Here is a 27355-nt window from a genome sequence, read left to right as displayed (position 1 = left end):
TAACACTTTTTTAATTGAAACAAAGGCTTTATTTAAATCTGTTACATATCTCAGAAGTGTTGAAACGACAGAACAAATACAACCATGTTACTTACCATTGACTAAAACAGTTTAACTTTCACCAGTGTTGAAAACTTGTATCAAACTAAACAACAGACACCAACCGTATGACCAGAAAACACCGCGACATTTATTTACAAGTTAGTCTGTAATTTTTGCCTCTAAATGCCAATATCACAATTCTGCATAATGTAGTGTTTTTGTAATGTAAATTATTATTCCTTATGAACAGTTTTGAATCATAACCTAGGCCTCTAATTCAAATATTTGACCATTCCAGTACCATCTTTGAAAAAGGACGTATAAGGTTTATTTACAGGACATGAGCTGGGAAACAAGGGGGAAAAAAAACTGAAAAGGTCTTCTATTCTTTGATTGGTTCGTAGTGGATGAGACGCATCGCATTATCATTTTCAATTACTCCTTTGATGAACTCTCCTTCAGCCAGACGCTCTGAAAAAAGCACAGTACGGAATATTTTTAATGGGGGCAACATCACAACAGAATCGCTAAGGTTTAAGGTCCCTCTACCTAATCTACTTCTATAAATTAGTTGTTTAAGTCAGATTGCAGATTTGTTGACCTGGTTCATGGTTAATATCTGTGTAATTTCTTGGACTATCCACATGAAACAAAAACCGGCACAAAGTTCAACGTCTTCTCTGTCAGCGTAAATAAACAGAAGTCAAATTATTCTTTCACAAGAGCTTCAGAAAGCACACTACCCAACCCTGAAGACGTGACTGCTGTGAGTTTAAGCGACACTAAACCAAAGTTTGCAGAGCCCATCCCAAACAGTTAATAAGATTCAACATTTGTGCAGCGTAAGTTTGGATATTTCTTCCAAAAACAGTGAATCCCCCGCAGAGTTACACCGTCCCCTGCCCTCTATCACTGAATTAAAAAACTCTAACGCAACCTATAACCTACGGACTTAAAGAAGGATGTGTAAGACTTAATACTACCAAGATATACTGTCTTATCTGCCTGTATTAGACGCTAACATGCAAAGGAAAATCCAAGTCACCTCAAGTCCCCCTATACGCAGAACATTGTAAAGTATTGTAAAGCCTGCGTGACATAACAGATACTGAAGACCAGGTGGTATTGTATTGTTGCTAAGCCTCACATCTGATACTGGCATGTGTAATCTACAGGATGGAGGAACAGATGCTGCAGAGAGGTACCACCAGCGGCTTAAATTTAACTTCATTTAATATAAGTCGGAAGAAAACAAGAACAAAGCAATCTGTCGTGCAAAATACAGTGGCCATGTGGACATACAGTACACGTGAAATACTCTGGTAGTAATTTCTCAGCAGGTGGACTGACAGTTGGCTTGATTTGAGACATTTTAACCCGCTTAGACTTTTTTAAACACTTAATTTAACTTTTTGGATGACATTTCTGACTATTTTACACTATTAATGGGTCTCAAATTACTGTTAAAGGAAGGAGGAGTTTTGAAATTGTTAATTACTATGACAGCGATTTTACTTTTTATGACTCTCAAACCCGTGGATAGATAAATAAATCTGCCAATGGGGAAAGATATGCGTATATTATTCTAAACTAGTCAAAACTACTCAAATAAAACACTTAAAAGTCAGAATTAAAAGAAGCGACAGTGGCTCAGTTGGTAGAGCGTCCACTGATCCAAATGTTGCCGTTTTGAATCCTGCTCTCGACATAAACATTATTAGTTGAGCGGGCAAATCCACTGACTCACAGGTTGGCGGTGCGATTCCAGCTCCCACAGATGAATGCTGTTGTTGTGTCCTTGGGCAAGACACTTAACCACCTGGTATAAGAATGAGTGAGTGTTTTCTCGATGTAAAAGCGCTTTGAGAGCCATGAAAGTGGAAAAGCGCTATATAAAAACGTGACCAATTTAAGTTTACTGAATTGAAAATGTGTATGTCCCCATATAATTGTGCTCTGAATTTGAACTTACTACTAAATACTTCCAACATTACAGAATATTAAAAGACGAAAAACAGGTTATGGTCTAGAATTTGATGTCATATTTTCAGCGCAGGAGTTTGTATATATCTATAGAAGACGATCTGTTTTAGGAAGAAATTACCAGATAGAAAATCTAATAGAACTGATGTTTTTGTATAATGCCTCTACTTTTTTAGGCTATTCTGGCTATTTCTGCTGACAGAGAAAACATTGAACTTTGTGCCAGTTTTTGTTTTATGTGGATACGCACAGTAATTAGATATTAACCATAAACCAGGTCAACATCTTTATCAGTTGAAAGTTAAAAGCCAAACTCTACCATAGCATTCTGACTCCCCTCCAGCTAATGTGAACACTACCTATCGAACATGAGATATTTATGCACAGTAGAGTACAGCTGTGACCCTCTTATAGATCTGAGTGATATGACAAACAAATTATAATGATTTTTACCGCTCATATTGATCAATTATCATTTCTTTATGTAATCAACACAAAAAAGCCAAATTTTGAACTCTGCTCCAAACCACATGCTTTTACTGCCTCATTTAAAATCAATGACTGAATCTAAAACTTGATTAAAATTCCAATACTTGCCCAGTCCTAGCCTCTTTTTCTTACCATTGTCTTTCTTTTCGAAGAAAGCCCAGAGCTTGTTAGCCCTCTTCTCTGGGGTGTTCTCATCCTCGGGTAGCTTACTCTGCTCCTCCTTCGGGATCAGCTTAAAGATGGCCTGTGATGGGATTGGGCACAACACAAGTCAATGTACAACATCATTTATTTGCATACAGTCATTTGTATATTATCTTATTAGTATGTATTTTAGGGTTTCCTGGTTCGGTCCTGGTTTGATCCCGATTTAGTCCTGATGTAGACCTGGTTTTGGCCTTTTCTAGTCCTGGTTTAGTCCTGGTTTAGTCCAGGTTTAGTCCAGGTTTAGTCCTGGTTTAGTCCAGGTTTAGTCCTGGTTTAGTTCTAGGTTTTTTCCCAGTTTTGATGTGGTGTGTGCAGAATTGTGAATGCATCTTTTTTCTTTGCAACAACTTGATTTTATTCATTAGAGGAACTCAAAATATAACATTATAGAATAGCTCAGTATAAATATTTAAACCAAAACAACAGGTTACGGCTTTTTTAAACACTCGTAAAACTGTATAAAAAATAAATTATGTGGATAGAGAGCGGGATTCAAAGTGTAAATGACTGTGCATTTCAGGTTAAAGTGCGTCCCACTTAGAGCCACATTTAAGACACCTAGATTAACATGGATTACAGCCAAGACTCAGCCTCCGAGCCAAACACTCAGATCCTAGCGTCCCCTCTGGCCCTGCTGGTGTCAGGGCTCTGATAACATGAAGAGCTGGGCTGAAATATACTAAAAGTTAAATAATATTGCAAGATACTTAGATGATAAGGTATGTGTCAGGTATAAATGGAAATAAATAAGGATAAAATGCAAAATACTAAAACTAACTGAGTTTCTTTGATGGACTCGTTGTCATGATGTGATGGTGAACCAAAGACAGTCTTCGTTTAATCCTGGTTTGGTCCCAGTCAGGATGTAGACCAGGATGTTTGGTCCTCTTCTAGTCCTGGTTTAGTCCTGGTCTAGCTCTGGTTTTGTCCCAGTTTAGGTGTGCGTGGAAGTAAGAACATTAAGCTACGCACCCGGATAAATGACGAAAACAGGATTATTGTTCTATGTATACAGCTGTAAATTAACCTTTTGTCATTATTTCACATTCAAATATATTTTAATAGTCTCAGAATCATTGTTTGGACTTTGAAAAGTTGTAGTTTTAAAGATACTTCCTCTGAAAATGTAGCTATTTTGTGGCGTTGTTGTAAACATGGTGCATATGGATTTAAGCCAGTTGGCAAAGAATCAAATCCTATTACAATGCCAGCTGGATTCTCCGCTGATCTTTCTAAACCTCTTACAATTCTACATCATTTGCCTTAAACAGAATAAATTAAAGTTTGGAACAAGGAAAAACACAGATCTAATTAATCCTAACAAATCGGAGTTAGGATTAAAGCAAGATATTAAGTACACATTATTAGCAGGCTGTACTCAAGTAGCCACGTATTTGAGAAGACCTGCTAGTTCTGAAGCTAAACATGTTCTCATATAGATTATAAGAGATGATTAGAAATCATACTGATGGAGAAACTACTCTCGGTAAGGACAAGGGCACATTAAGTACAAAAGGGCATGTTCAATCCTTCAAACTTGGAGAATCGCACAAGAAGAAACAAATGGTTCACAGTTTACACACCCAAAAAGATCGTATCAATACTGGGACTAAACTGAAACTAAACACGGAGCTAAACCTGGACTAGACAAATGATAAACCAGGACTAAAGCTGGGTCCGAGCAAGTCTACATCAGGATTAAACTGGGCTCAAACCAGGACCAAAAAAGGACTCTATGAGAAAGTGGGAGTACAGACTAGTTTTTGACACGAAGACAATGTGAATATAGAAGCTTATATAGTTTATCAATGAAACAGAAGTTGTAAAAACATATTTGCATTAACTTTCACTACTTTTTGTGTTTACCTGGCAGATTTCCGTGACTTCAGTCTTGTTGATGTATCCATTTTTGTCCACATCGAACAGAGAGAAGGCCCACTCCAGTTTGCGCGTGGTCTTCCCGGTGGAGGTCATGTGCAAAGCAATGATGTACTCTTTGAAATCCAAGGTTCCGTCATCGTTGGTGTCGAAAGAACGGAAAACGTGCCGGGCGTAGCTTTTGGCGTCGCTATCCGGGAAAAATCTTGAGTAGATCTGTTCAAACTCTTCCGGCGTGATGCGACCGGATGGACACTGCTTCTGGAAGTTTTCGTACCATTGGCAGATTTCGTTTTCGGTGAATTTGGTGCTGAGCTTCAAGTCCTCGAGGATCTCCTTTGATATTGCGCTACTTGTGCTATTCCCCATTGTTGTTTATGTAGATTTCTCAATGAGCTTAGTTTCAGTTCCAGCAAAACTCAAGTATTTATAACTTGAGTTGTTCTGAAATTTAGCTCTCCTTAGCTGCGAGATCCCGTTTGTCACTTGTATCTTGCAATTGTGATCTTATAATCCTACATGGAAAACAGAAAATAGATGATTATTCTGTTTAGACTTAAATTAGCTTTACATATCTCAAAACGTATGGATTCACTTGTTGGAGTTAACTTACCTGCGCAATATGTAGGCTGAAAATGGCTGCGCATCAAGTGTCTTCCCCAACAAGACAGTAAGTATAAGCTGCCCAGCCAACCATCAACGACGAGGTTAATTCTGTTAATGCGGGATTTAAGGTGGCTGAGCTTTGACTGAAATATTCACCTAGACAATTTTACCAATCAGATCCCTCTAAATAAGATACAACTCAGCATATGGTACAGGGAAGTGCAGCAAAACAGTTATATGTGGATATTAAGGTAGCAACAGGTAATTTCATGATTCGAGTCTAATTTGGTGTTTCTCAAACTATAGTACAGGCTTCCTCTGGTGGTGCATAGGGTAATTTTCTTAGATTTAGTGTAAATCCTAGTGCCTCAAATCAGTATCATCAAATCAAAATGGCTTCTTGTAGGGAGGTGAAGCGTTTTGATTGCAAAAATGATCATTATCTCTGACTGAAACCTTCATTAGACGTTTATTAAGGGATAAACCTATTAATATTTTTGTCCTACTTGGGGTTAATCATCATTTAGAACTACCTTATCCATAATTAAGCCTCATTTTAGATATTTTTAGAAAGCCAGATAGTATCTTAGCTGGTATTTGATGCTCTATATGTTCATTAATTGGTTGATTTAGTGTAATTTCTATCACCTTCTATCGCCTTAATGCATCGCAAATATAACAAGTTAAGACTAGTGAAAATCTGACATCGACCTCAAAATCATTACAAGAAATAATTAGATATGTCGTTTTCCTTGCTTGATCCCGCCAGTGTGTTTGGCAGTAGTGGCCTTCCAATAGGTTTAGCGACCAGTGACCACTAATTTTAGCTCGCCACCTGCTCAGGCTTGTCGACCCACCCTGAGTGACCTACAAACGTACCCACCTATCTGCTCTCTCGACCTTGTTTTGATTTGATTATTAGTCTGAATACAATTGGTTACATACAACAACATACAAGCCACTTAAAGGCACACTGTGTAACTTTTCTAGAGAAGAGCTGCCGTTTTTATTGCTAACAAAATACCTTTGCGCGTTTTTTACTGGGGGTGGGCTCGCCTCTATACGCAGATCCGACCTGTAACTTGACCTGGTGGTGTCACGTGCTTGGCTCCATGGAGATAGATACGTTTAAAGCCAGACAGTGGGACATTTCAGGCAAAGCGAATGCATCTCCATGAAGACAAGTATGTGGCAGCCCCTCCAAGAGAAAAATGACATATTGCACCATCAAATTGTCCCACCAAGTTCACTTTTCTGTTTATCGGCCATTTATAGTCATTTTTAATATTCAAATAGATATAATTATTAGTTTTAAATTGTTAATTACTTTGGCAAAGGTACAAATTTCTCACAAACATGGCTAAATTATTATAGTACAATAAATCAGTGTGATGTTCGGCCTTGAAAAACAAGAGTATTATAGGTATTGCTGGCTAAAGTACATGTGAAAGTACAGTTGCTTCTCTTACACATGTTTGAGGATTAAGTTTTCATCATCTGTTTTTCTTCTATAGCTCCATAAACATGCTCCGTCCTCGTTCATCGGATTAGTCCTGCCCAGCCTGTCCCACCCACTTCAACATCCAATTATCCACCTGTGACTCCCACGTCCAATAGAATTACCCCTCACCTTCACAATCCCTGACATCTGACCTATACCCTCACAGACTTAGGTTTTCAGGACAGGAGAGACGGGCAGCAGAGTCAGGAGAGATCTTATGAGGCTAATCTAGAACCATCTGGAATATTCATTATTATGGATTGTGGGAGGGTGTAGTAAAAGTACAGGGCACCATGATTTTACTGCTATGTTATTTTTTATCTTTAAATATTAATTTCCTGAAATGTTACTGCTTTTCCTAGAATGTTTCAGAGTATGGAGTGGAACTTTTATCATTTTATTTACAATTTTTTATTCATAAATTTGAGGAGTTTACTAAAGGTTTCCACTCCAACCAAAGAAATGAGTAACAAAGATTGATTTTCACGATATCTCTAAGTTCACAAACTGTTTGGTGCAGTAATCAGCACTGCGGAAGTGAAGCCCCCAAGTGCCCAAGTAAGCCAAAACAAACATGGCGATGCGGCTGATGTACTTCATTCTATTTCAGCAAAAATACAAACTGTTTTGTTTGCGCAAAAATGTGCAGAAGATAAACACTTAAACACAAACACACAACAGACAAGAAAGACGTGTGTGGTTTTGTCTCAACTGAACGTAACAAAAGTTTGATTCTCAGCTTGTTCCACTGTTATGATGATTGAAGTATTTCTTTTAGCGTGAGCCATTTCAGATTGATACATGCGTCGACCTCGGATTGATATCGATGTGGTCAGGTTAAGCAACGACATCGCCAAGGACACATTAGGAATCTAATCCCGTGTCTGAAAATGGCAATTAGATCTTTTCCAAAGGCGTTCAGCTCAAGTAGAAAGTTAACTGTTTGTTTGGCAAACAGTCTAAAGTTAAGCACTGTTTATCACTTGGCAGTGTTTCATTTGGCTGGATCTAGACTTAAACTGCACCTGCCTGACACATCCTGCTAAGCACTGATATAGATTGCACAGCTCAACTTAACACGTCACACGCTTTTGTCATGGCAGTTATGTAACAATTATTTTTATTTTGCTAAATTCATTCATTCCATTACTGAAGTCTTTTTTTTTATTTGCGATGACAAAATAGAATGAAGTATTGTGATTGCAGCTAGATTTTCAATTTATGGTTTAAAATCCTTAGTCGATTCATATCACAAAGGACATTTTAATTTTGATTTAGGAGCTAAAGTGGCACAGTTGATTAGTCACGATTATTCCATTTAACTGTTGCATCCCTAGAATATGCCAATTAACTGCAATTCACCTTTCAGCCCTTTTGAATATTAAAATGAACATTTGCATTTTGAAAGCTACTCAAGAAAGAATTTTAGGAATGAACACACACAACGCACAATCTTAACCAAAACAAGGTCTAAACTCTTGACGTTTGTGTTTTACATTCAAAAGGAGAGAAAAACAGGATGGGAGTAGTTCCTAGATAAATATCTGGTAATGGGTCATAATGGTGGTTAATGACAGATGAGAGCATCCTACTTAACACGAGGAAGGAGAGGAACAAACAAACTCTGTTCACAATCTTGACAAGTGTGTCCTACATCTTGGGAGGCCTAAACCGTGGCATATCTGATGGCAGCAGTACATGGGCTCTCATGCCTACGCCCATTGTCCCAAAACTCTTTCACTGTCTTTCAAAGTCTTTCACTGAAACACAGAGGTGTAGAGGCCCGGGACAAAAGTATTTAGTTCTGTAGGACTCACTCAACTGCGCCGGTAAGTTATTATTCTGTTTTTTAAATTATATTATTTATAATTTTATTGTTTTATTTGTTAAGTCATAATTAACTAGTACTGGTGCGGTAAGAACATATTGTAGGCCTATTGTACAAAGCAGCAGATTATGAAAATTTCTATACTGTGCTATCTTAGTTTGACAAAGTTTGTGAATTATACAAAAAAACATGATGAAGAAATGAGCAGCTAATCCAAAAACTAAACACTGCGCATTAAAGTTTTCAGAAATTAGGCGAACAACGATCTGAACTCAGAAGTGGCCAAGTTTGAGGAAGTTTGTGTTATGGTTGTACGTACAAGTTTAAGTTTTATAAAAGAGACCCCTTTATAAAATATGAAGCAGTTTTGTGAGTTTGGATACAGTAGCTTGATGTCATACGCTTTATTGAGAGAACAGTAAGAATCATAAAATAGTGGTGAAAACTGGGGAGAAACATTCAGCAAATTGTCAAAGCCAGGAATCAATTTCACAGTGTATTTTTAGTCCCTTTTTGTTTAGTTTACCCTTACCATCCTTGTCAATTAAATTTTCCATCTTGGTTTTCTTTTGTTACTTCCCTGCCCCCACATGAGCTGAGTCGTAACAAACTCACAGAGCCATAACATATGAATCATAATCTAGCACAATATTACTTTAAATAATATTATAGAAAAGTTAAGATCTATTATGTCCATGATACTTACATAATTCTTACAAAAGCATCATGACAACACCCACCACTGTTTTTGTGTATGTTTTACTAACAGTAGCTCAGATAGTCCGAAGGTTGGCAGTTCGAATCCCGCTCTCGACATAAGCATCACTGAGCGGTCATATCCACTGACCCTAAGGTTGACAGTGCAATTCCAGCTTTTAGAGATGAAAGCTGTCATTGTGTACTTAGGAAAGACACTTAACCCACCTGAATGTGTGTGAGAACGGGTGGGTGTTTCCTTGAAGGTGAAAAAGCGCTATACAAATGTGCAATTCACTAGTACTATGTTTCAAAATTTCTATTGTGTGTGTGTTTACATAATTTGTTTGTTTTTGCATATTTCTTATTAAATGTTGTAACATATTTCCTTATTCCTAGACTAAAACTGCTGCTGCTTTTTTAACACCATAATCCACAATAACCCAACAACTTTGATGGAGATCCTAAACCCTGCTTATTTAGAAGCTGATCCCTCCTCCTCGTCTGTGACCTATGACCCCAAAGCAGAAACAGTGACTCTACCAGCAGGAGTGGTCTCGGTGGCGGGCATTACCGTGGTGACGGGAGGGGTAGAGCTGTCCTGTGGCTCTTGCATGTTGGCGTTTGGATTTTGGGGGACCCTGATCAGCCTCAGTTGCATCTCCGTGGGGATTTGGGACCAGACAAACCACTCCAGGGATGACATCTCTCATCTGCTCGCTTTGGGACTGGTGATCTTGGCTCTCAGCTTGGTCACAGTGGGATGTGCAGTGGTATTTTATCTCCTGAAAAAACAAAAAAAACAAATGACCAGTCAACAAAGAGAAATGAAAGAAGTACTGATGGAGGAGAGTGGGACTGTTAAAAAGAAGGTTACTGTTTAAAAAGGTTTTGTGTCTTCCATAATTTATATAAAGTTTGTAAATGAACAATAGTTAAAGGTACACTATATAACTTTTATGGTGGGTGTGTCCGTCGCCTGTTTGTCCAGAGAGATGTTATCGTTTTGCTTCGAATGCACTGATCGTATCTATCTGCAAACAAACAAGTGGCACCACCAGGTCAAGATACAGTCAGGCCAAGTTCTTTTTGTTGCTATTAATCCACTTGTAATTCAATAGATGCAAGATTAAGTTAAGCAAGCCACAAATTTATCTTGGGATCAAACTATTTCACCCTCTAACCTTTCCGTGACTGATCAAGAACTAAACCTTTGTGAGACCGTAATAAAATCAAATGTCTTGCACTAGCAGCAAACCACAGTAGCTCAGAGGCAGAATGTTTGCCCACTGATCCGAATCCCCCATCTCAATATAAACATCACTGGTTGAGCAGTTTGATCTACTTACACGCAGGTTGGGTGTGCAATTCCAGCTCCCACAGATGAATGCTGTCATTGTGTCCTTGGGCAAGACACGTAACTCTCACCCCCAGTGTCTGTGTACACTGGTATATGAATGTGTTTGTGAATGGGTGAGTGGTTTCTTGATGTAAAGGGCTTTGAGTGCCTTGAAAATAGAATATAAAAGCGCTTTATAAAACATTTTACCATTTACCATATGAGTATCAAATGTAGGCAAGGTTATATGTATAGCACAAGGTAATTCAAACTGCTTTACAGAATAAGAAAGACATTAAAATCATAATACAACAAATGTAGGTTAATTTTATCTTAACTTACCACTTATTTTATGGACATTATTGTTAACTCAATGGTTAAGCCTACTAAATACCTTGTTATGTTTGTACAAAAATAGTGTTAGCAATGTCGATATTTTGTTATTACATTGTGGCTAGCTAATCTGTTATTAAATTAGCAGTAACTCTCCTGTTTTTTGTTTTTTTTGCTGCTTTGATGCTACAGAAAAGGTTCTAAAAATACCAAGAATTGGGCATTTAAAGATCAATGTCTGCCTAAATCGCACATTAATCACCTGTAGATAAGACAAAGTAGCATAAACTGTTGTAAGGCCAATAGGAGGAATACGCCCCCTGATGTAATGTCTCCCTCTGCCGGTGAGGAGTGGAATTACCACCACTGACAAATTAATAGCGTCTGTACATTAGGCTATGGAAGAAAAATGCATTTTCATTTGTTATACTATTGTTCCTGTTGCTTAGCTTTTAAAACTAAAACTGAGATTTTTTTAAAGTGTAATATTTCCGTTATTATATTGTTATGTGTATACAACCTGACACACACACACAGACACGTTTGGTTTTCCTGCTTTTGGGGATATAATGTTTTGTGTTTATTTTTTATTTTTTTGTTTTTTTTTTCCTCCAGTGTTATGAATAAAATACCCACCCACATATCTTATTTATTATTTCATTGACCCATTCAAACACCTGTTGTTGCATGATTGTTGCTCAACTCAGCTTACTCCTAACAAAGTCAGCGATTATATTGAGAAATGTGCAAATCAGCGGGGTCCAGTGCAATCTGCAGGCAGTGATGGGAAGAATACTCAACGTGTGTAATTACAAAATACTGAATACTTGCTTTATAATGTGTTTTGTAACGTACATTTCCCAAAAAGTGGCGAAAAAGTAACTCCAAAGTAACTCAAAATAAGTATTCAGAAAGTGTATTTTCTGTACAAATGTTTAGTTACTTCCCAGCAGTGTCCGCAGGTATGTCAGGCATTTCAACAGGTATCTGACAGATCACCTGACCGTCTCCTGATCACGTGTCACCGTTCAAGTTTCAGTTAAGTTTTTTTTCTACTTCCGAAAACAAAGTGGCAACGCCCCGCCCACACGCAACTCTCATTGGCTGGAGGCGTCACCCGCAGCCTTCTGATTGGTCCTCCTGCGTGTCCGTCAAAACCAGAACCGACTCGAGCCAGCCCCCTTCTACCAAGTCGTTTATGTGGAAATGAAATGCCCCTTTAAAAGCGAAAATAGAGAAATCTCATCTGAACAGCAGCTTAACAAAAGTGGAAATCATTTAGGTGAGTTTATTAACGTTTAACGGATCACACAGACATTTGAGTCACTGTTTATAAAGTTGTTTTTTAAACTAGACGTTACCAGGAGTCAGTTAACGCTAGCTTTTCTTATTTATGCAACTGTCAAAGCAATTCTCTCACTGTTTTACAATGTTTACGACTATATTATTGAATATTGTAGCTACTGGAGTGTTAAAGAGATCAAATATGCTTACTTGTTGCTTTATACCTTAAGATAACAGTGTTTTTTAGCTTTTAAAGTAGGCTAAAACTAAAATAAACTGTCCTGCTAGTTTCAGTTAGCATTAAATCATGTTATCACTAGAATTACCTACTTTTTATTACTATATTAGGCATTTTTAAATAAATACACATTTTGCAACTGCTACACCTACAGCTTAACTACTCAGCTTTTAACACAAAACTGTGTAGTCCCTGATAATAAAAGTCACATGACCAATTATGAGCTTATTGCTGGACAAAGCCAAACCAGAAGAATGTCAGATTTATTTAATTGTATTGCTGTATATCACACTTTGTATATCTCACACACATTTCATATCATAAGTGCAGTTTACAAATCATGTCCTTTTCTCTTATCTTTTATCAGAATGGAGTGTAAAGAATTGCCTGAGATAATACACACAAGAATGTCCAAGGCTGCAAGTTGGAGGCTACAGAAAATAACATCAAACATGCTTTATTAGTTGCAAATACGCCTCTTTGCACGGGAAAAGCTGATACAAGCAAACTATTGATATTTACTCAAAGCTAAGATGATGGAGTATAATGAGAGAGTCCTGTGCGGGTCTGGAGAGCTGGAGCTGGACCCCAACATCGTCAGTGAAGAGGCTGGGAAGCTGTATTCAGAACTACAGGTAAAATAGTGGTTTCTTGACATTTGCAACTATTGGTGGATTCGATATGTCAACACAAAAGCCTGCAAGCTGGAAAAGGCAGTATATAGGCCCATACATGGGTTTCAGCTTCCAAAGATACTATATTTTGTTTTGAATTGTTACTTGCTATGATAACAGAGCAATTTATTTATCACCCTGTAACCCTGGATAGAGATCATCATTGTGTCGTCAAACCTCATGTTTATTCAAATGTATTCGGACACTACAACGCAGTGTAAATTTTGCTGCAGGTGAGCTTTAATTTCTTTCAGGATCAATAAAGTATCTATGGGTCTATCTACAGAGTGTGAGATGGATTCAGTTAACTTTTCTGAATATTTTTGGCTAATGTTTTTTTGTGAAGGTGCTGACTCCTTGCAACAAAGATGACCGATTTGTCTATGTTGTTGAATCATATTCTTCATTGATAGGGACAGTTAATAGGGCTGTGTGAAAATGAGAACATCAACTTTATCATTCATGGCAATTTCTTATCAATAAAAGAATGAATGCAATATATTGACTCCTGCCCTCCAGAGTTGGCCATCTTCACCCTCTAGATTAGAACCTGAACACAGCTTGCAGATTATTCTGAATCACATTTTGACCTGTTTTTTTTGTTGTTGTTTTTTTTTAAGACGGTCATTGAGCTCCATGGAGAAGGTGTTGTGGAGTCCCTTGTCCCCATATTTGTTTGGGTCCTGGAGGGTTTGGCCAATTGCAAATCCCAACTCAGAGACAGAGAGGAGGAGGCCAGTCGAGAAAAAGCTGAAAAGGAGGATCTACTTGAGAGATATCAAACTGAGAAAGCACTACGCAAAGAAAGCCAAGAGGTAAAACAATTATTAGATTATATTTATGTGATTTAAGGGCGTTGTACCTTATTTTTACTGTCTTTTTAACAAAACTAGTTCATTTTAAACAGTTTACAGTGGTCAAAAGTTGTTCCTGACTTAACTTACGCATTCCGAGCATCCTAATTATTCATTACGATGAGTTTGTAAGTGATTTTCACAACTTTCAGAGACGAGATCATGGAGTTTTACTGTAAAGCTAACAACAAACAGCCGTCAAGAGCTCCTTATACAATATATCTGTATAGGACCAAGACTAATTTAGCTGAAAAATATGGAAAATTGAGTATACAGCCACTTGAAATGACCAATATGTACATATAAAACTATGTGATTCTTCCTTTAGCGATATCTGGAGCTGGATGACCAAATTGAACAAGAGCGCAGAGCCATGAGGATGAGAGAGAAGGAGCGAGAGAGGAGAGAAAGGCAGTTGGAGAACAAAGCACGAGAGCAAGCTGATCAGTGTGAGTAACTTAACACTGGAATGAAAGTAAAGCCTGAATTGGTTATTTTGATTGGCTGGATCAGGTCCAGTGGAAACTTAAGTTGAAGCCGCCTCACCGTGTAATTTTTTTAGCCAAAAAAATTGACTGAAATAAAAGCATGTTTTTATTATTTTGCATGTTTTTTTATTGCAATGATAGAATAGAACATAGAATAACATACATCTGTATTCTGAGCAGGCTTGCATCTCCACAAACCTGACTCTTGTTTGTCCTTGAAGAGTACCTCCTCCTGCTTGTCTCTATGTAAATTTTGTTCTTTTGACTATGATTGTATTCCACATTATGGCGTATATGGTTTTATGGTTACACGGTTTGGCTTTAAGGTGCTAGCAAATGAAAAACATATCTAAAAAAACACAAATAAACCATGACTAAAGTCTAAATAAACTATATAAATAAATAAATTGCTTTAACAATGGTGTATTTATATTAACTACAAATGTGATCATGTGAAGTTGTATTTGTTTCTCACAGTGGTGGCTTTGGAGGAACAAAAGACACATCTCAGTAGAGAACTAAGCACACTACGGCACTCGCACACCAAGGTCAAACACTGTTAAAAAAAACATTATTTACCCAAAACATGTTGCGAATTTATCAAGTAACTATTCTTTTCATCTTTAGCTGACTTGCACATATCGAGAAATGGTGGACAGGAAGAAAGACTCAGAAAGAGAGTCTCCTTTAAGGTTTTTTTTTTTTTAATATATATATATTATACATATAGTTTCAGTTACACAGTGTTCTATAATAATCTTGTTTAAAATTGTTCCCATTTATTTATTTATTTTTTAGAAATCATGTGCACCCAAAGAATGCTGAGAAACCATTCAGTGCCCTTTCAGAGTCCAGTCACAATGATATGGTAAATATTTAATTCAAACTAGATTTTAAAATTTTTGTTTAACACATTTTCATCACATTTATTTTTGCATAGCTCAAATCAGACCTCATTTACCTCATGGAACTTTACCATAGAGCAGGGGTGTCAAACATATTTTCACCAGGGGCCACATTAGCAAAATAGCTGCCTTCAAAGGACCGGATGTAAAATAAATCTCACTACTTTTTTAACTTGTTAATTAACTGTTTCTGTATTTATTACTTGTTCAAGTTACAAATATTGCATACCTTTGAGTTTACCCTGTCGAGGGCCACATAAAATGATGTGGAGGGCCACATTTGACCCCCGGGCCTTGAGTTTGACATATGTGCCATAGACTGTATACATATTTAAATATATAATCTATGGGCTTTACATAATTGTTCATTTAATCAACAGAAACAGTTAGAAAAGTAATCAATGAAACATTGGCATATTATGGTCAGCTTGTAACTGCAGCCAGGATTTTTCTCTAATAAGCCACTTTGAGCCTTTATTTATCATTATTATTTTTGCTCATGCATTTGTATTGTGTGTCTGTTCTAGGTGATATTGACTTGATGTCTGTATATATTTTAGCAGCTTATTCGACGGCCACATTCACTCTCTGGTCCTCTGATGTTGGAGGAGGTGCAGCCCAAAGAGGAGCCCAGCCCAACACGCTCCACAGTGAAACCCGACGCAGACCAGTTCATCAATGACATCATCACCTCCACCCCTGAGCTGGCACACTTCCACGGAGGCGTGCGGTCCAGGTAAAGTTATGGATAATTACGCATCAAAAAGGAATATCCCACAAAAGTTAAGTGTTGTTTTGAATTAATGAAGTTAGTTAGCTATTTGAAGATGTTTATATTTTATTTATTTTAAGCAAAAGTCATTTACTACTCATTTATTGAGTAGAATGGTATTAATTATTATGGGCAGTTTGGTTAATAGTAGAAGGTAATTTTGAACGAACAAAAAAATATGTTGAAAATATTTGTTAAAAAAAACAATAGATAAGCATTTAGATTTTCTCCTAAATAAATGAATTAAAACCTATTCCACAAAATAAATAAATACATTATTAATAGTGATAAGTAATATTAGTTTCAAGTTACTTCAAGATATGCTAAATTGCTGCGTAGTAGTTTAGTAGGCGGCAGTAGATCAGTGGGTAGAGTGTTTGTTCACTGATCCGAAGGTTTGAATCCTGCTCTCGACATAAACATCATTGGTTGAGCGGTCACATCCGCTGACCCACAGATTGGCGGTGCTATTCCAGCTCCTTGTGCAAGACACTTAACCCATCTTGCCCCCAGTGACCGTGTACACTGGTGTGAATTGGTGAATGGGTTCCTTGATGTAAGATGCCTTGAAGACACAATAGCACTATATAAAAATGTAACCGTTTTCCATTTAAAAGACTGGGACAACTTAACCATAACGTTTTTCTGTTTTGCTTTCCCTCTAATGATCAGGGTCAGCATCCCAGTTAATCTAGAAGAACAACCGGGAAATACATTTGAGACCAGTTTGGAAGATGAGATCAGGAAAGACCAGGAGAAAGAAGAAGAGAGTGATCCCAAAGAGCAGGAGGCATCAGGCAGCAAGACAAAGGAGGTAGACGAGGAGGAGGAGGAAGAGTCTGAGGATGAAGAGCTGGAGTTTGAGCTGCGAAACACGGACTCCGTTTTCTCGGAGCTGTCGGAGCTGAGCCGCGACTACTTGGAGAGTGTGGACCAAGGAGCCAGTGTCCGAGGTGACCAAGCAAAAGCACTGCAATAGGATCGGTGGATACATGTTACAGTGGCTACGTTTACGTGCACACTAAAAATCTGATTATCTGACTTCTGGAGTTATGAGATTATTGTAAACAGTTATATCTGATGGGAGTAATCTGATTTCTTTCTGATTTTTCACACCTGTGCAAGTTTTGACATGGAAAATTATGCAAAAACAGGCAAACTAATGTGAAAAAGTCATGAGTTATTTTAAAATTCATTGTCAGAATTTCATAAAGATTTCAGATTTCTTTTGTGCTTGTAAACACACACCAAAGATTTTTATTATAACCAATTTTTTCATCTTATATTTAGACTTTTAGACTATATCCAATTTAATTACCGTAACTAACAACTAACTATCTGGCCTTATGTTAAAAGTCAACAAACCCTGTCATTTATAGTTCTACAAACTTGTTCTGAAATGCATTCTAGTGTTATTTTTGTAGTTTATATTTCAGTCTTGTCTGAAATTTGAATGCCCTTAGATGGTAGAAAGCATTTTGCTACATAGCCTACTGCATGAATTAAACGATCGCAGTAATTTGAGAGCTTCCTTTTTTGTCAGAAATTATTTATAACCAGCCAGAGCCGAGCTGCAGCATTAAAATGAACTTCCCTTTATCAGCATCACCTCACTTTGAAACTGTCTGACACTGTAGATTAATTCTTCTGTCTGCTCCTTTGTGCAGGTGGTACAGACCAGTTTGAGGAGATTCTTGCTAAATATGAGGAACTGAAAGTCACTCAGTAAGTTGTGCTTGATCAAAGAATATTATGGGCATCATTCTATTAATATGTTTGGTTACACTTAATAATAAATGCTCTATTTACAGTCTTAAGAATGCATGGAGAAAGAATTCATGATGAACAAGAAGTTTATAAAAGGGTCCATATTACTCTTCTCTGATCTATGTTATAATGTTGTTTCCTTTATCACAAACAGACCTGGAGTTGTGTTTTGTTTCATTCACACATGTTTAACACACAAACCCTGCATATTTAGGCTCAGTTCTTCTCTCAAACTGAAAAAAGGTTTTGTGTTCCACTGTTTTTAAACTCCACACACCTTTCCTAGAATCATTTGGAAAATTTCACTCCTGCAATCTGGGTGGAACGTAGCATTTTTAGCTTTGGAGATTTACAGACTAATAATAAAGGATCACTCAAACATATGAATGAAACAAAAAAAACTCCAGGTATGCTTTTTAGGAAGTAACATGTCATAACATGGCTTAAAGCTCACCAGAGTCAATTTTGCGTAATATATGACCTTTTAAGAATGACTCAGACTTAGTAACCACTTCATTAAGTGGTTAAAGTTAGGAGTTAGGATTATTTAGAGTTTTAATAAAGCACATACTAAGCCTCATTCTTAATAAACTGTTTGTTCATTAAGTCTTTCTTTGAGGCTAATTAATGTGTAGTTAATATACAGTGTACAGTCTGTTTCACTGTTCATAACCAATAATACACTTGTCACAATTGTATGTTTACAGTGAGCTTGTAGATGCAGCCCGTAAATCTTTAATATCTCGAGTTGTGGAGTTGACTGATGACCGTTCGGCTCTACAACTGGAACTCAGCTCGCTTCAAGAAACAGTGGCACGTTTAGACAATCGACTTAAGGAAAAAGAGGAAGAGATCAAAAGGTATAATGATTTATTTCTGAATAGATTTTGGGGGCATGGCCTATACAGCTCAATGGGAGATTCACTGTAACTGAATATACACATATACTAGGGATTTATCCATAAGTTTAACATATTAATCTTGTGACTTTAAGTGTAAGTAAAGTTTTGCCACTGTCAAAAGTGAACCATACCTCCCCGTTTGAGGGGTCCGAATTACGAGTATAATTCAAATATTACTTTGATTTTATTTGTCAAGAAAGCTTTTGTAATGTTGCCCCTGGAGCCGGAGTCGTGCTCGGGGCATGGAAATGCAACTAGGCTGAAGGGAGCCACACCAAACAGACCCGCTCCAAGGCAGCCCCAAGCGAACCTGTGCCACATGTAGTGCCACAGCTCTTTTGTTCACTTTTTTGTTTTTGCTAATGCTTATCTATGAAAAATAATGCAAAGTTTTTGATGTTTGATCCTGATAAAATTTTACTTAATTTGTGCTAACAGTGAATACATTGAACTGTTTGCCAGTTTTTGATTTGTTTGTATAGGCCTGGTGATTAGAGATGCCATAAACCAAGTCAAAACACATTTGATAGATAAAACATAATATTAACCTGGCATAGAACTGTAACCTGCTCAGGTCTGAACTATGAACGTTCGTGGTGTCACCTGGACACAACCTATTGTCTGCAATTTGTATATTTATCATAAAATGATCTTTACAGGCTCAAAGTGGACCTTGAAGCTTTTCAGTCAGCAGATTCAGATGTAAGGCACTGGTACACTGCACATAGTAGCCAGAATTACCCACAATTCCTCACTCACTAAACCTGTTTGTCTGTTCAGGCCTCTGTGCCGACATCAGTGCGTCATTTCTCTCGTTCTGAAATGGCTCGAGTTGTCATGGAGAAGAACCAGTACAAGCAGCGATTGGTTGAGCTGCAGGAAGCGACGAGAAGAAGTCAAACTGTCAGGTACAAAATGAGAGATGAACAGATCGATAACAAAATGTTAATATATCAATACTGACTGAGGTATCGAAAAGTATAGATTCTCATGCAAAAAAAATAGATAAAAAAAACCTAACTGAAATCAAAATTTGTACCAAATTTGACACATTTTTAAAAATACACTGTACATATATTTAACCATTTAAGTTAGGGTGGAGTAAAGACAATGATAAAGGTAATGTCTGTATACACCAAGATAAAAGCTTTAATAGTAACAGAGTTTCAGTAAAGTTTAATAAAAAACTCACTGGTATCAGTATTGGATCCATATCACGATACTTTTCCATCAGATCAAAACAAGTTACTGATATTGCCCATCAGTAAAAAATAAATCAATCAATCAATAAATAAAAATAAATTAGTCTGTGTATGTTTTCTGTGTTGCAAATAAAACCTTCTTTTTGTTTTTAGAGCTTCAAGAGAGGAGAGTTTAACTGGTGATAAAACCTCAAGCGTTTGGAAAAAGTATGTAATTTACTTTCTGAATTTTTCTTATTAAAGTTACACGATGTACTGGTGCATAGGCCTAAACCTGCCTGGAATGTTCTGCAGTATGGCATTAAACTAATCAAAGAGACAAGAAAGTGAGTTATTGGTCAACTCTGTGGAGAGGGCAACCTGCTCACAGTGAGAATAAATTGTATTTCTGAGCAATAAAAACACCTGTTCATAGAGAGGAGCAGGAGTTGGACCCTCCACCAGAAAAAATAGTGCATCTTTAACATTATAACACTTTTTATGTGATATAAAATAAAACAATCTTTTTTTTTTTTTTAAGGTTCAATCGGTTACTTGGCCTCTCCAAGGAACCCCTGATTCCACCTCCATCTTCAGCATTTTCTAAACCAAACTCCCCCCACCCTTCTGCACAACGCCAGGCTGCCACACCAGTCAAGTCAGAGTAAGCCATTAATGTTTCAAGTTTTTATGTTTTACACTTGGAAATGTATCTGTGTGACCCAAGTATCCTTCTGTCAAGGTCCGTATCTCAAGCTTTATCACCTCGAGTCAGGCGGAGGGAACATTACAGGGAAATCCGCTCACACATTTGGGAAAAACTGGGAAAACGTCAGATTCACGGCTGGAGCGTTCCTCTGGCCAACACTCAGGTTGTCTACTCACGCACTGCACTTGTCTTTACCACAAATATTTATTAATTTTATTAATCTGTTTTTACATGTACTAAACTTTAGGAATCACAGGAGCCTGTCCCTGAGCCCAAAGACATCCCTGTTTTAGTCAAGCTCAGACTTCTCGATCGGCGGGATTCAACTGCGAAGGTGTGGCTGAATATTTTGTAGCCTGGTTAGCTAGACTTTGATAGTTTCTTTGTCTTTCACTTATAAAAACTGCTTAGAGAATCACAGCACATTAGTTGATGATTTGGTCACTGTTACTAGAATTTTGTTTTACTGTGTTACTCTACTTACAGGCACATGGTAAGATAAGACAAGATGTTTTATTAATCACACAGTGGAAAAATTTACTTGGCGTTAAAACAACTCTTAATACAAACTGCAGATATGTAAACTAAGAAAAGAAATATTAAGATGAGGCCATTTGAAATAATATTTTAACAAAAGTTGATGGAGAGTCAAGGGGATTTGCCAATTAAAGAAAAATAAGGGAACACTTTGGCAAATTTATGCAGTTGCAGAAAATGAAGAAGCAGTGACGGTGGAACATAACAGAGTAAAAGTAGTAAAGTACAGTACATAGGTATAAATTTTAGGTATCTGCATTTCATGATTGTCTGAGACCTGCTGAAAAGGCTGAAGGGTTTAATTTTACCATGTTCATAGCCTGAGCAAACAAAAATACATGAAGAAAAACTGCATCAATTCAACACAAATCATTATCAAAATCACTATATTTGAAGACCTAAAAATGTGCACAAAATACGTACTTACTTTTTACTCTTTAAGTATGTTTTTTTAAAGGATACTTAAATGCTTTTACTTAAGTAGATTTTTCCATACTTTTACTTTTACCAGTACCTGCTATCTGTACTTTTACTTAAGTAACAAAATCCAGTACTTTAGCCACCACTGGCCAATTATAATATGAAACACAAATACTGTACTGCTGATATATTTGAAAGGAAAGTCTGCATTTCATAAACACTACTGCTTTCAAGATTTCAATATTGTAGGAGAATTAATAATGATTTTTATGACAAACTGTAAATGAATGTTGCCATTTTGAATAACACAAATTTTCTACATGATTTTACAGCTGAATTGTGCAGTGGCAGTCCCACCTGAAGTCTCTGGAGAAGCTTCTGTAAGTTTGTAATTATGTCAAGTAAACATCACCTGTACTAAGCCTCTAATAACACATTACACATACACATACATACTAACACAGCCAGTGGTAGTTATTTGTTGTTTTGTCTCCTTCATCTTTGAAAACATCGTCTCCTGTCCTGTCTGTCCCGTCAGTGCTCAGTGTGGGTCATATCTGGTCCAGCCTCCAACAGTGAGATCACAGTTATAGACCCGGCCCGGCCCAACACAGTCCTGGACCAGTTCACACTCCCCCCCACGTCGCCTGCCCTCTGCATCTGTGCGGTGCCCCCTGTAGGTCAGTGCTAACATAGAGCTAAATCTACACACATTTCCCTATAGGTTTTGTTCATTCATTTATATTAATCGTATCATTTGTGGAGCATAAATGTCACTCACTGTCTCTCTTACATATTTCTTTTAATAGTGTAGTTACCTTTTTATGTTAATGACAAATACAAGAGGAATAAACTATGATCTTGTTATGCTAATGTGAATTTGATTACTGTCTTGGCATCAAAATTGGGTTGTACCATTTTATAGATGGAGTTTGTCTTTGTGTAGCAAATTCTTGTGTTATTATGAACGTGCTGTACATCAACAATTAGGTGCTATTAGTAAGGGATTAAGAAGAAAGGAATATTGAAATGTAATACTGTCTACTAACTGGTACAGGGTGTTCTAGTTACACAGGTAAGAATGTTTTGCAGTTTTTAAGCCCGCTCAGTAGCTGAACCTGTTGTTTTTAATGAGTTTAAGTAGCTCACATGAGAAAAAAGGTTGAAGACTTCTGTAAATAAAATGTTGAATTCATTTGCATATTATGGGGAAAAGTATAAAATGCTCTTGTTTTTCTATCCCTGTTGTTTTTTCATAAGGCGACAATCAAGGAACTGTGTGGATTGGAACTCAGGAAGGAAGGTAAAACCAGCTGATACAGCAGTTTTAGTAAATATCTCTGAAAACCTTTCTTAAATAAGTGCCCCCCCTCTCCTCTCCTTTTATCTCCTTCTGCCACAGCGTCCTGGTACACTCCGCCTCGTCCAACAGGAGGCGCTGTCTACAATCCATCTCGTTTTCAGAGGCTGTACATTCACTCACGTATGTTCGGTTTCATTCAGTTATATCTGCTGACTCAAGAACTTGAACGCCTTTGCCATTTTTATTATATTGATGTGTTTCTGTTCCTATAGGTTTACACAGAACACAGTCATTGCAGGTTTAGCTGATGGCACTTTAGGTTTTTTTTCACCTACACCAGGTAATATTTTCTGTTTTCCCATCACGGTTTCATACGCCTCTCTCTATGTTCTGATTTTATGTTTTTGTGATGTTTTGAAGGTGGCTGGGACCTCTCATCTCATGCAGTTATGTCTCTTGGATCCACTCCACTGCAGCCCATTCGATGTTGTCTTGCAAAAGCTGGTCGCATGTGGGTGGGATACTGGAACAAAGTCCATGTGGTGGACATCGAAAACAGGAAAACTGAGGTAAAACTTTGATACACATTCATTTTATTTAGTATAGTGTATATTTAACCCATTTTATACCAATATTTTAAACTCCTTTTCAATACCAAGGAAAAGGCCTGATGCTTTGTACCATTTTTGATACCACAGTAATAATTAGAAACACCAGGTAATGTAACAAAAATAATATTCATGTTTTATAATCTTTTATGTAGCTGTATACTAATTCAAATATAGAGTAAGTTATTTCTAAAGCTCAGGAAAAGCCCAACTTGGTCATATTTATGTCAAACAATTGGCATAAATAGGACAAATGTTTGGCTATTGTTTTTTTCACAACCCTAATTTTATTTTTATTTTTTGTTATAATGTTTTTTCCTCACCACAAACAGACCTGGAGTTGTGTTTTCTTTCATTCACACATGTTTAACAGACACACCCTGCATATTTAGGCTGAATTCTTCTCTCAAACAACACTGTTCGACCTTGTGATGTCATGGGGTAATACAGGAAGTGCTCCACTGTGTTTTTAAACTCCAAACACCTTCACTAGAATCATTTGGATAATTTCAACCCTGGAATTGCCAGTATCTACTGAGCTAAAGGTAAAAGGAGCTGTTAACTTGGGAAAACTACCGCTTCATGACATCACAAGGTGGAACAGAGCATTTTGAGCTTTGGAGATGTACAGACTAATAATGGATGAATCAAAATAATAATGAAACAAAACTTCAAGGCATATTTTTGATGAGGTAACAACATTCTAACATGGCTTAAAGTGTCAATTTTGCGTAATATAGGATCTCTTTTTTTTATTTCACTTTTTCTTTTTGCATTTGCAGCTTGTGTTTACAGTGTCGGAGCGCAGTGAGCAGCAGGTGCGTTTCCTGTGTGCGGGGGGCAGTGGAGTGTGGACCGCCTGTCGACTCGACCCAATCCTCCGACTCTACGACTGGACCACCGGGCGGCCGTTACAGGAAGTGGACTTTTCTGCCCTGATCCTTAAAACTCTAGGTGCTTTTCATATAGTTTTTCTATTCACAAACATTTCACTTACACAAAGATCTGCCACTGAATAGAAATGATAACGGCTTTAGCAACTTTACACAGCAATGGCTTATTTTATTCTGTGTTTTATTTAACTGTTTTATTCATAATCATGGGTCAATGGTCAAACCAGTGCTTCTATCTGCTTTAATTAAATTGTTTTATTTTGAATTTAAGTCTCATAACTATTGCTGGATACCACTTTTCAAGGTACATTGTGGGAAATTTTGCGTGCACTACATTGGCATTACTGCTAAATAATACCTTAAGTCAGGAATAGTGTGGTTATTTTGAACTCTACATGTTAATATAATCCTAAAGCACATTTCATAATAAACCATATTATAAATAAAAGAGGAGGCGCAATAAATAAATAGAAAAGTGAAATGCTTAAGTTAAGATCTATAATCAGTCATTGATTTGTACCAAAAATACAAGAAAAACTTTCACACTAGTAAAAACAAAAGATACCTAATAAAGCTTGAGTTTAATAAAAAATACTGTCAATTTCTCATTTATTTAACTATACAAGTCAGTGTTATAATTATTGTGACAGACATATTGATGCACATGTAGGTCCTTGCTATTTTACAAATGCAAAAATGTAAAAAATAAACTTGTATTTTTCTTCTCAGGCCCGTCCTTTCTCACACTGTCACCTCTTCAAATCTCATCTCTGTCCATCATCTGCGGTCGGCTCTGGATTGGGACAGGAGGTGGCGCTGTAATCTCCATACCCTTATCTATAAGTAGGTTTGCTGTCATTATTATTATTATGATAATTATATAGTTATACATGAAAGTAAACTTTATATTTTTCCAGCATCCGAAGCGGTTTCTATCCCGTACTGCTCTATTGCCTCGACTCAGCTGTGTTACCATGGACACAGACAAGCGGTCAGGTTTATCATCCCTGCTCCATGTAAGCATCTGTTTTATTTACTTCCAACTTGAGTATTAATTGTATATAATAGTTTAATTTAAGGTCTTATCGTTTTTGTTTTATCCTACTGGTTTTCTATTCGTGGGTTTCAGTGTCTTGTTTATGGAATCCATTTAAAGTATTTTTGACCATTCAAATATGATATTTTTAATGATATTTTAACTACTTTACCCAACACACTTCATCCTGCTCCTTCATCGGGGGCACATACAGAATGTGATAATTACACTAGACACTATACAAAAAGGTTTAATTTAAAAAGAGGACTGATTTTTCCTCAAACGCCTAAAAATGACCCATAATTCAAACTGAATCTGTGTCTGAACCCTTTCAAAAACAAACAAATGCTCATTGTGAAGCTGAGACTTTGTAGTTTTGGCTTCACAGTCTGACCTACTCTCATTATAGAAAAGAACCAGCTCTGCACAGAGGAAAATCAGGTTTTGAATGAATACATTTTTTGAGGACATATAAAAATGTAATCTGCTGCCTGGCGGGACGGTTTGATCGGCAGTAGATTGAGCATTTGTTTGGTCTTTTTGACAGTTCCCTTTTCAAAGCTGAAGCCCGAATCACTGAAAACACGAATGAAAACAGGCTTAAAAACTGCAAAACATTCTACAAACTTCTCCAAACACCTCAGACGAAATTACTTTAATTTTGCTGTTTTGTTTATTTTTTTACAATTTGATACTTTTCTTTCCATTATTCACTTTTAAAAATTTTGTCTTCGTTGTCGTATTTGGGGTAACACTGCCATCTGGTGGTGTTTAGTTGCTATAGCATTGCTTAATTTATCGCTCTGAAACTCACAAATAGGCCTAGAATCGCATCTGCAATATTATTTTTGATTCCTTTTGACATTCTCCTGCTGCTCCTACTTTCTTTTTTTTTTTATCTTACCTGCTCTTATTTTTAACCCACAGCTTGTTTGATGACCTCATCTGACAACACTACTGTCACTCCATCTCAGTTGATTATTAGCGGTGGCGAAGGATACATCAACTTCAGAATCGGTCAGTCAGTACTTAAATATAAAAAATAACAACTGAAAGGTCAAAGCGTCTTCTCTGCTTACGGACTTTTTCATTTAGGTGACGATGCAAACGAGGAATCGGATGAAGCGATCCAAAGCTCGCCTCAGCGGTCCGAACGCAGCCTCATGATCATCTGGCAAATCTCCTCCGCCACAGTGCCTAACCCTGCCCTTTGACCTCTGACCTCTGCCGCACTCTTGGGAAATCAAAAACATGCATTAACTTCTGAGCTGGTGCTTCACTGAGCCGGGAAACTTCATCAAACAATAAAGACATCTCATGAGACAGTTTGTAAAAATAATATTCTTGTATTTGTTTACCTCATTAAGATGCACTTGTTTTGTTTGGGTAACGCTGGTGTTTTTTGGAACAGTTAACAAGAAGCTGGTCAGTATTCATTATTTAAATTGATTTTATGTTGTTCTTTTAAACCACTCAATTATTTCGGGTTTTGGGAATTCCCTGAAACCTAAGATGATTATTATTTTTTGCATAAATTGCAGTGAATGTGAAACAAATGGGCATGAATCATTAAGACAATCAGACTTATTATTATTCAGGTATTTTTCTTCTGCCAGGGCAACTTTTGTTTGTCACCTTTTTTCCCAGCATGCAGTATTCTCAATATGTTGATTTAACTGCTCTTAATTTAATGTATGTCTGATTTTGGTGTCTGCTAGTTAAAAAAAAAAGTGGAATTCTTTATGCTTTATCTCTGTACTCGTCCTATTCTTCTTGCAAAGAAGATCTTACCATTGGCTCTAAGCTCAGTTTAAGCAAAACAATGTCAGTAAATAATTTTAGCCTTTTATTTTTGTAAGTGACAACAACATCTCAAATGCAA

The 27355-nt window shown here is 37.0% G+C and overlaps 2 protein-coding genes across 3 annotated transcripts; one reads left to right on the top strand and one right to left on the bottom strand.

Moving 5' to 3' along the window:
* Positions 1 to 394: 394 nt before the first annotated feature.
* rcvrn2 (recoverin 2) lies at positions 395 to 5459 on the bottom strand. The gene is made up of 4 exons (XM_033981641.2): positions 5213 to 5459; positions 4588 to 5114; positions 2647 to 2758; positions 395 to 513 (listed from the first exon to the last, which is right to left on the bottom strand). Exons 2-4 carry the CDS (start codon positions 4966 to 4968, stop codon positions 425 to 427), a joined length of 582 nt encoding a protein of 193 aa, XP_033837532.1. The 5' UTR covers positions 4969 to 5114; positions 5213 to 5459; the 3' UTR covers positions 395 to 424.
* A 6603-nt stretch (positions 5460 to 12062) lies between these two features.
* si:dkey-17m8.1 (C-Jun-amino-terminal kinase-interacting protein 3) lies at positions 12063 to 27355 on the top strand. 2 transcript variants are annotated; one of them, XM_033981634.2, is made up of 28 exons: positions 12063 to 12184; positions 12792 to 13059; positions 13719 to 13913; positions 14281 to 14401; positions 14918 to 14988; positions 15068 to 15132; positions 15239 to 15308; positions 15906 to 16081; positions 16790 to 17070; positions 17785 to 17842; positions 18592 to 18744; positions 19446 to 19488; positions 19567 to 19694; positions 20142 to 20195; positions 20509 to 20631; positions 20710 to 20839; positions 20924 to 21010; positions 21966 to 22013; positions 22172 to 22313; positions 22894 to 22936; positions 23036 to 23116; positions 23209 to 23276; positions 23357 to 23505; positions 24327 to 24498; positions 25167 to 25280; positions 25355 to 25453; positions 26401 to 26490; positions 26569 to 27302. In XM_033981634.2, the coding sequence occupies exons 2-28, from the start codon at positions 12958 to 12960 to the stop codon at positions 26685 to 26687; spliced, it is 2982 nt and encodes a 993-aa protein (XP_033837525.1). In that variant the 5' UTR covers positions 12063 to 12184; positions 12792 to 12957; the 3' UTR covers positions 26688 to 27302. The 2 variants fall into 2 exon arrangements, with proteins under 2 accessions (XP_033837525.1, XP_055083708.1); XM_055227733.1 differs by having other exon boundaries at positions 12069 to 12184; positions 15909 to 16081; positions 26569 to 27355.

Source organism: Periophthalmus magnuspinnatus, chromosome 16 (genome assembly GCF_009829125.3).
Source record: "Periophthalmus magnuspinnatus isolate fPerMag1 chromosome 16, fPerMag1.2.pri, whole genome shotgun sequence".
NCBI lineage: Eukaryota > Metazoa > Chordata > Actinopteri > Gobiiformes > Gobiidae > Periophthalmus > Periophthalmus magnuspinnatus.
The sequence above is the reverse complement of the archived record's forward strand: the minus strand, read 5'-3'. Positions and strand labels throughout refer to the sequence as shown.

Excerpts from the sequence above, each read along its gene's own strand:
- rcvrn2 (XM_033981641.2), bottom strand. The coding sequence starts at position 4,968 with ATGGGGAATAGCACAAGTAGCGCAATATCAAAGGAGATCCTCGAGGAC. Across the intron at positions 2,759-4,587 it reads AAGTCACGGAAATCTGCCAG|GCCATCTTTAAGCTGATCCC; the intron begins GTAAACACAAAA and ends ATCCCATCACAG. Across the intron at positions 514-2,646 it reads CTTCGAAAAGAAAGACAATG|AGCGTCTGGCTGAAGGAGAG; the intron begins GTAAGAAAAAGA and ends TGCTTTTTTCAG.
- si:dkey-17m8.1 (XM_033981634.2), top strand. The coding sequence starts at position 12,958 with ATGATGGAGTATAATGAGAGAGTCCTGTGCGGGTCTGGAGAGCTGGAG. Across the intron at positions 15,133-15,238 it reads GAAAGAGAGTCTCCTTTAAG|AAATCATGTGCACCCAAAGA; the intron begins GTTTTTTTTTTT and ends TTTATTTTTTAG. Across the intron at positions 23,506-24,326 it reads TCGAAAACAGGAAAACTGAG|CTTGTGTTTACAGTGTCGGA; the intron begins GTAAAACTTTGA and ends TTGCATTTGCAG.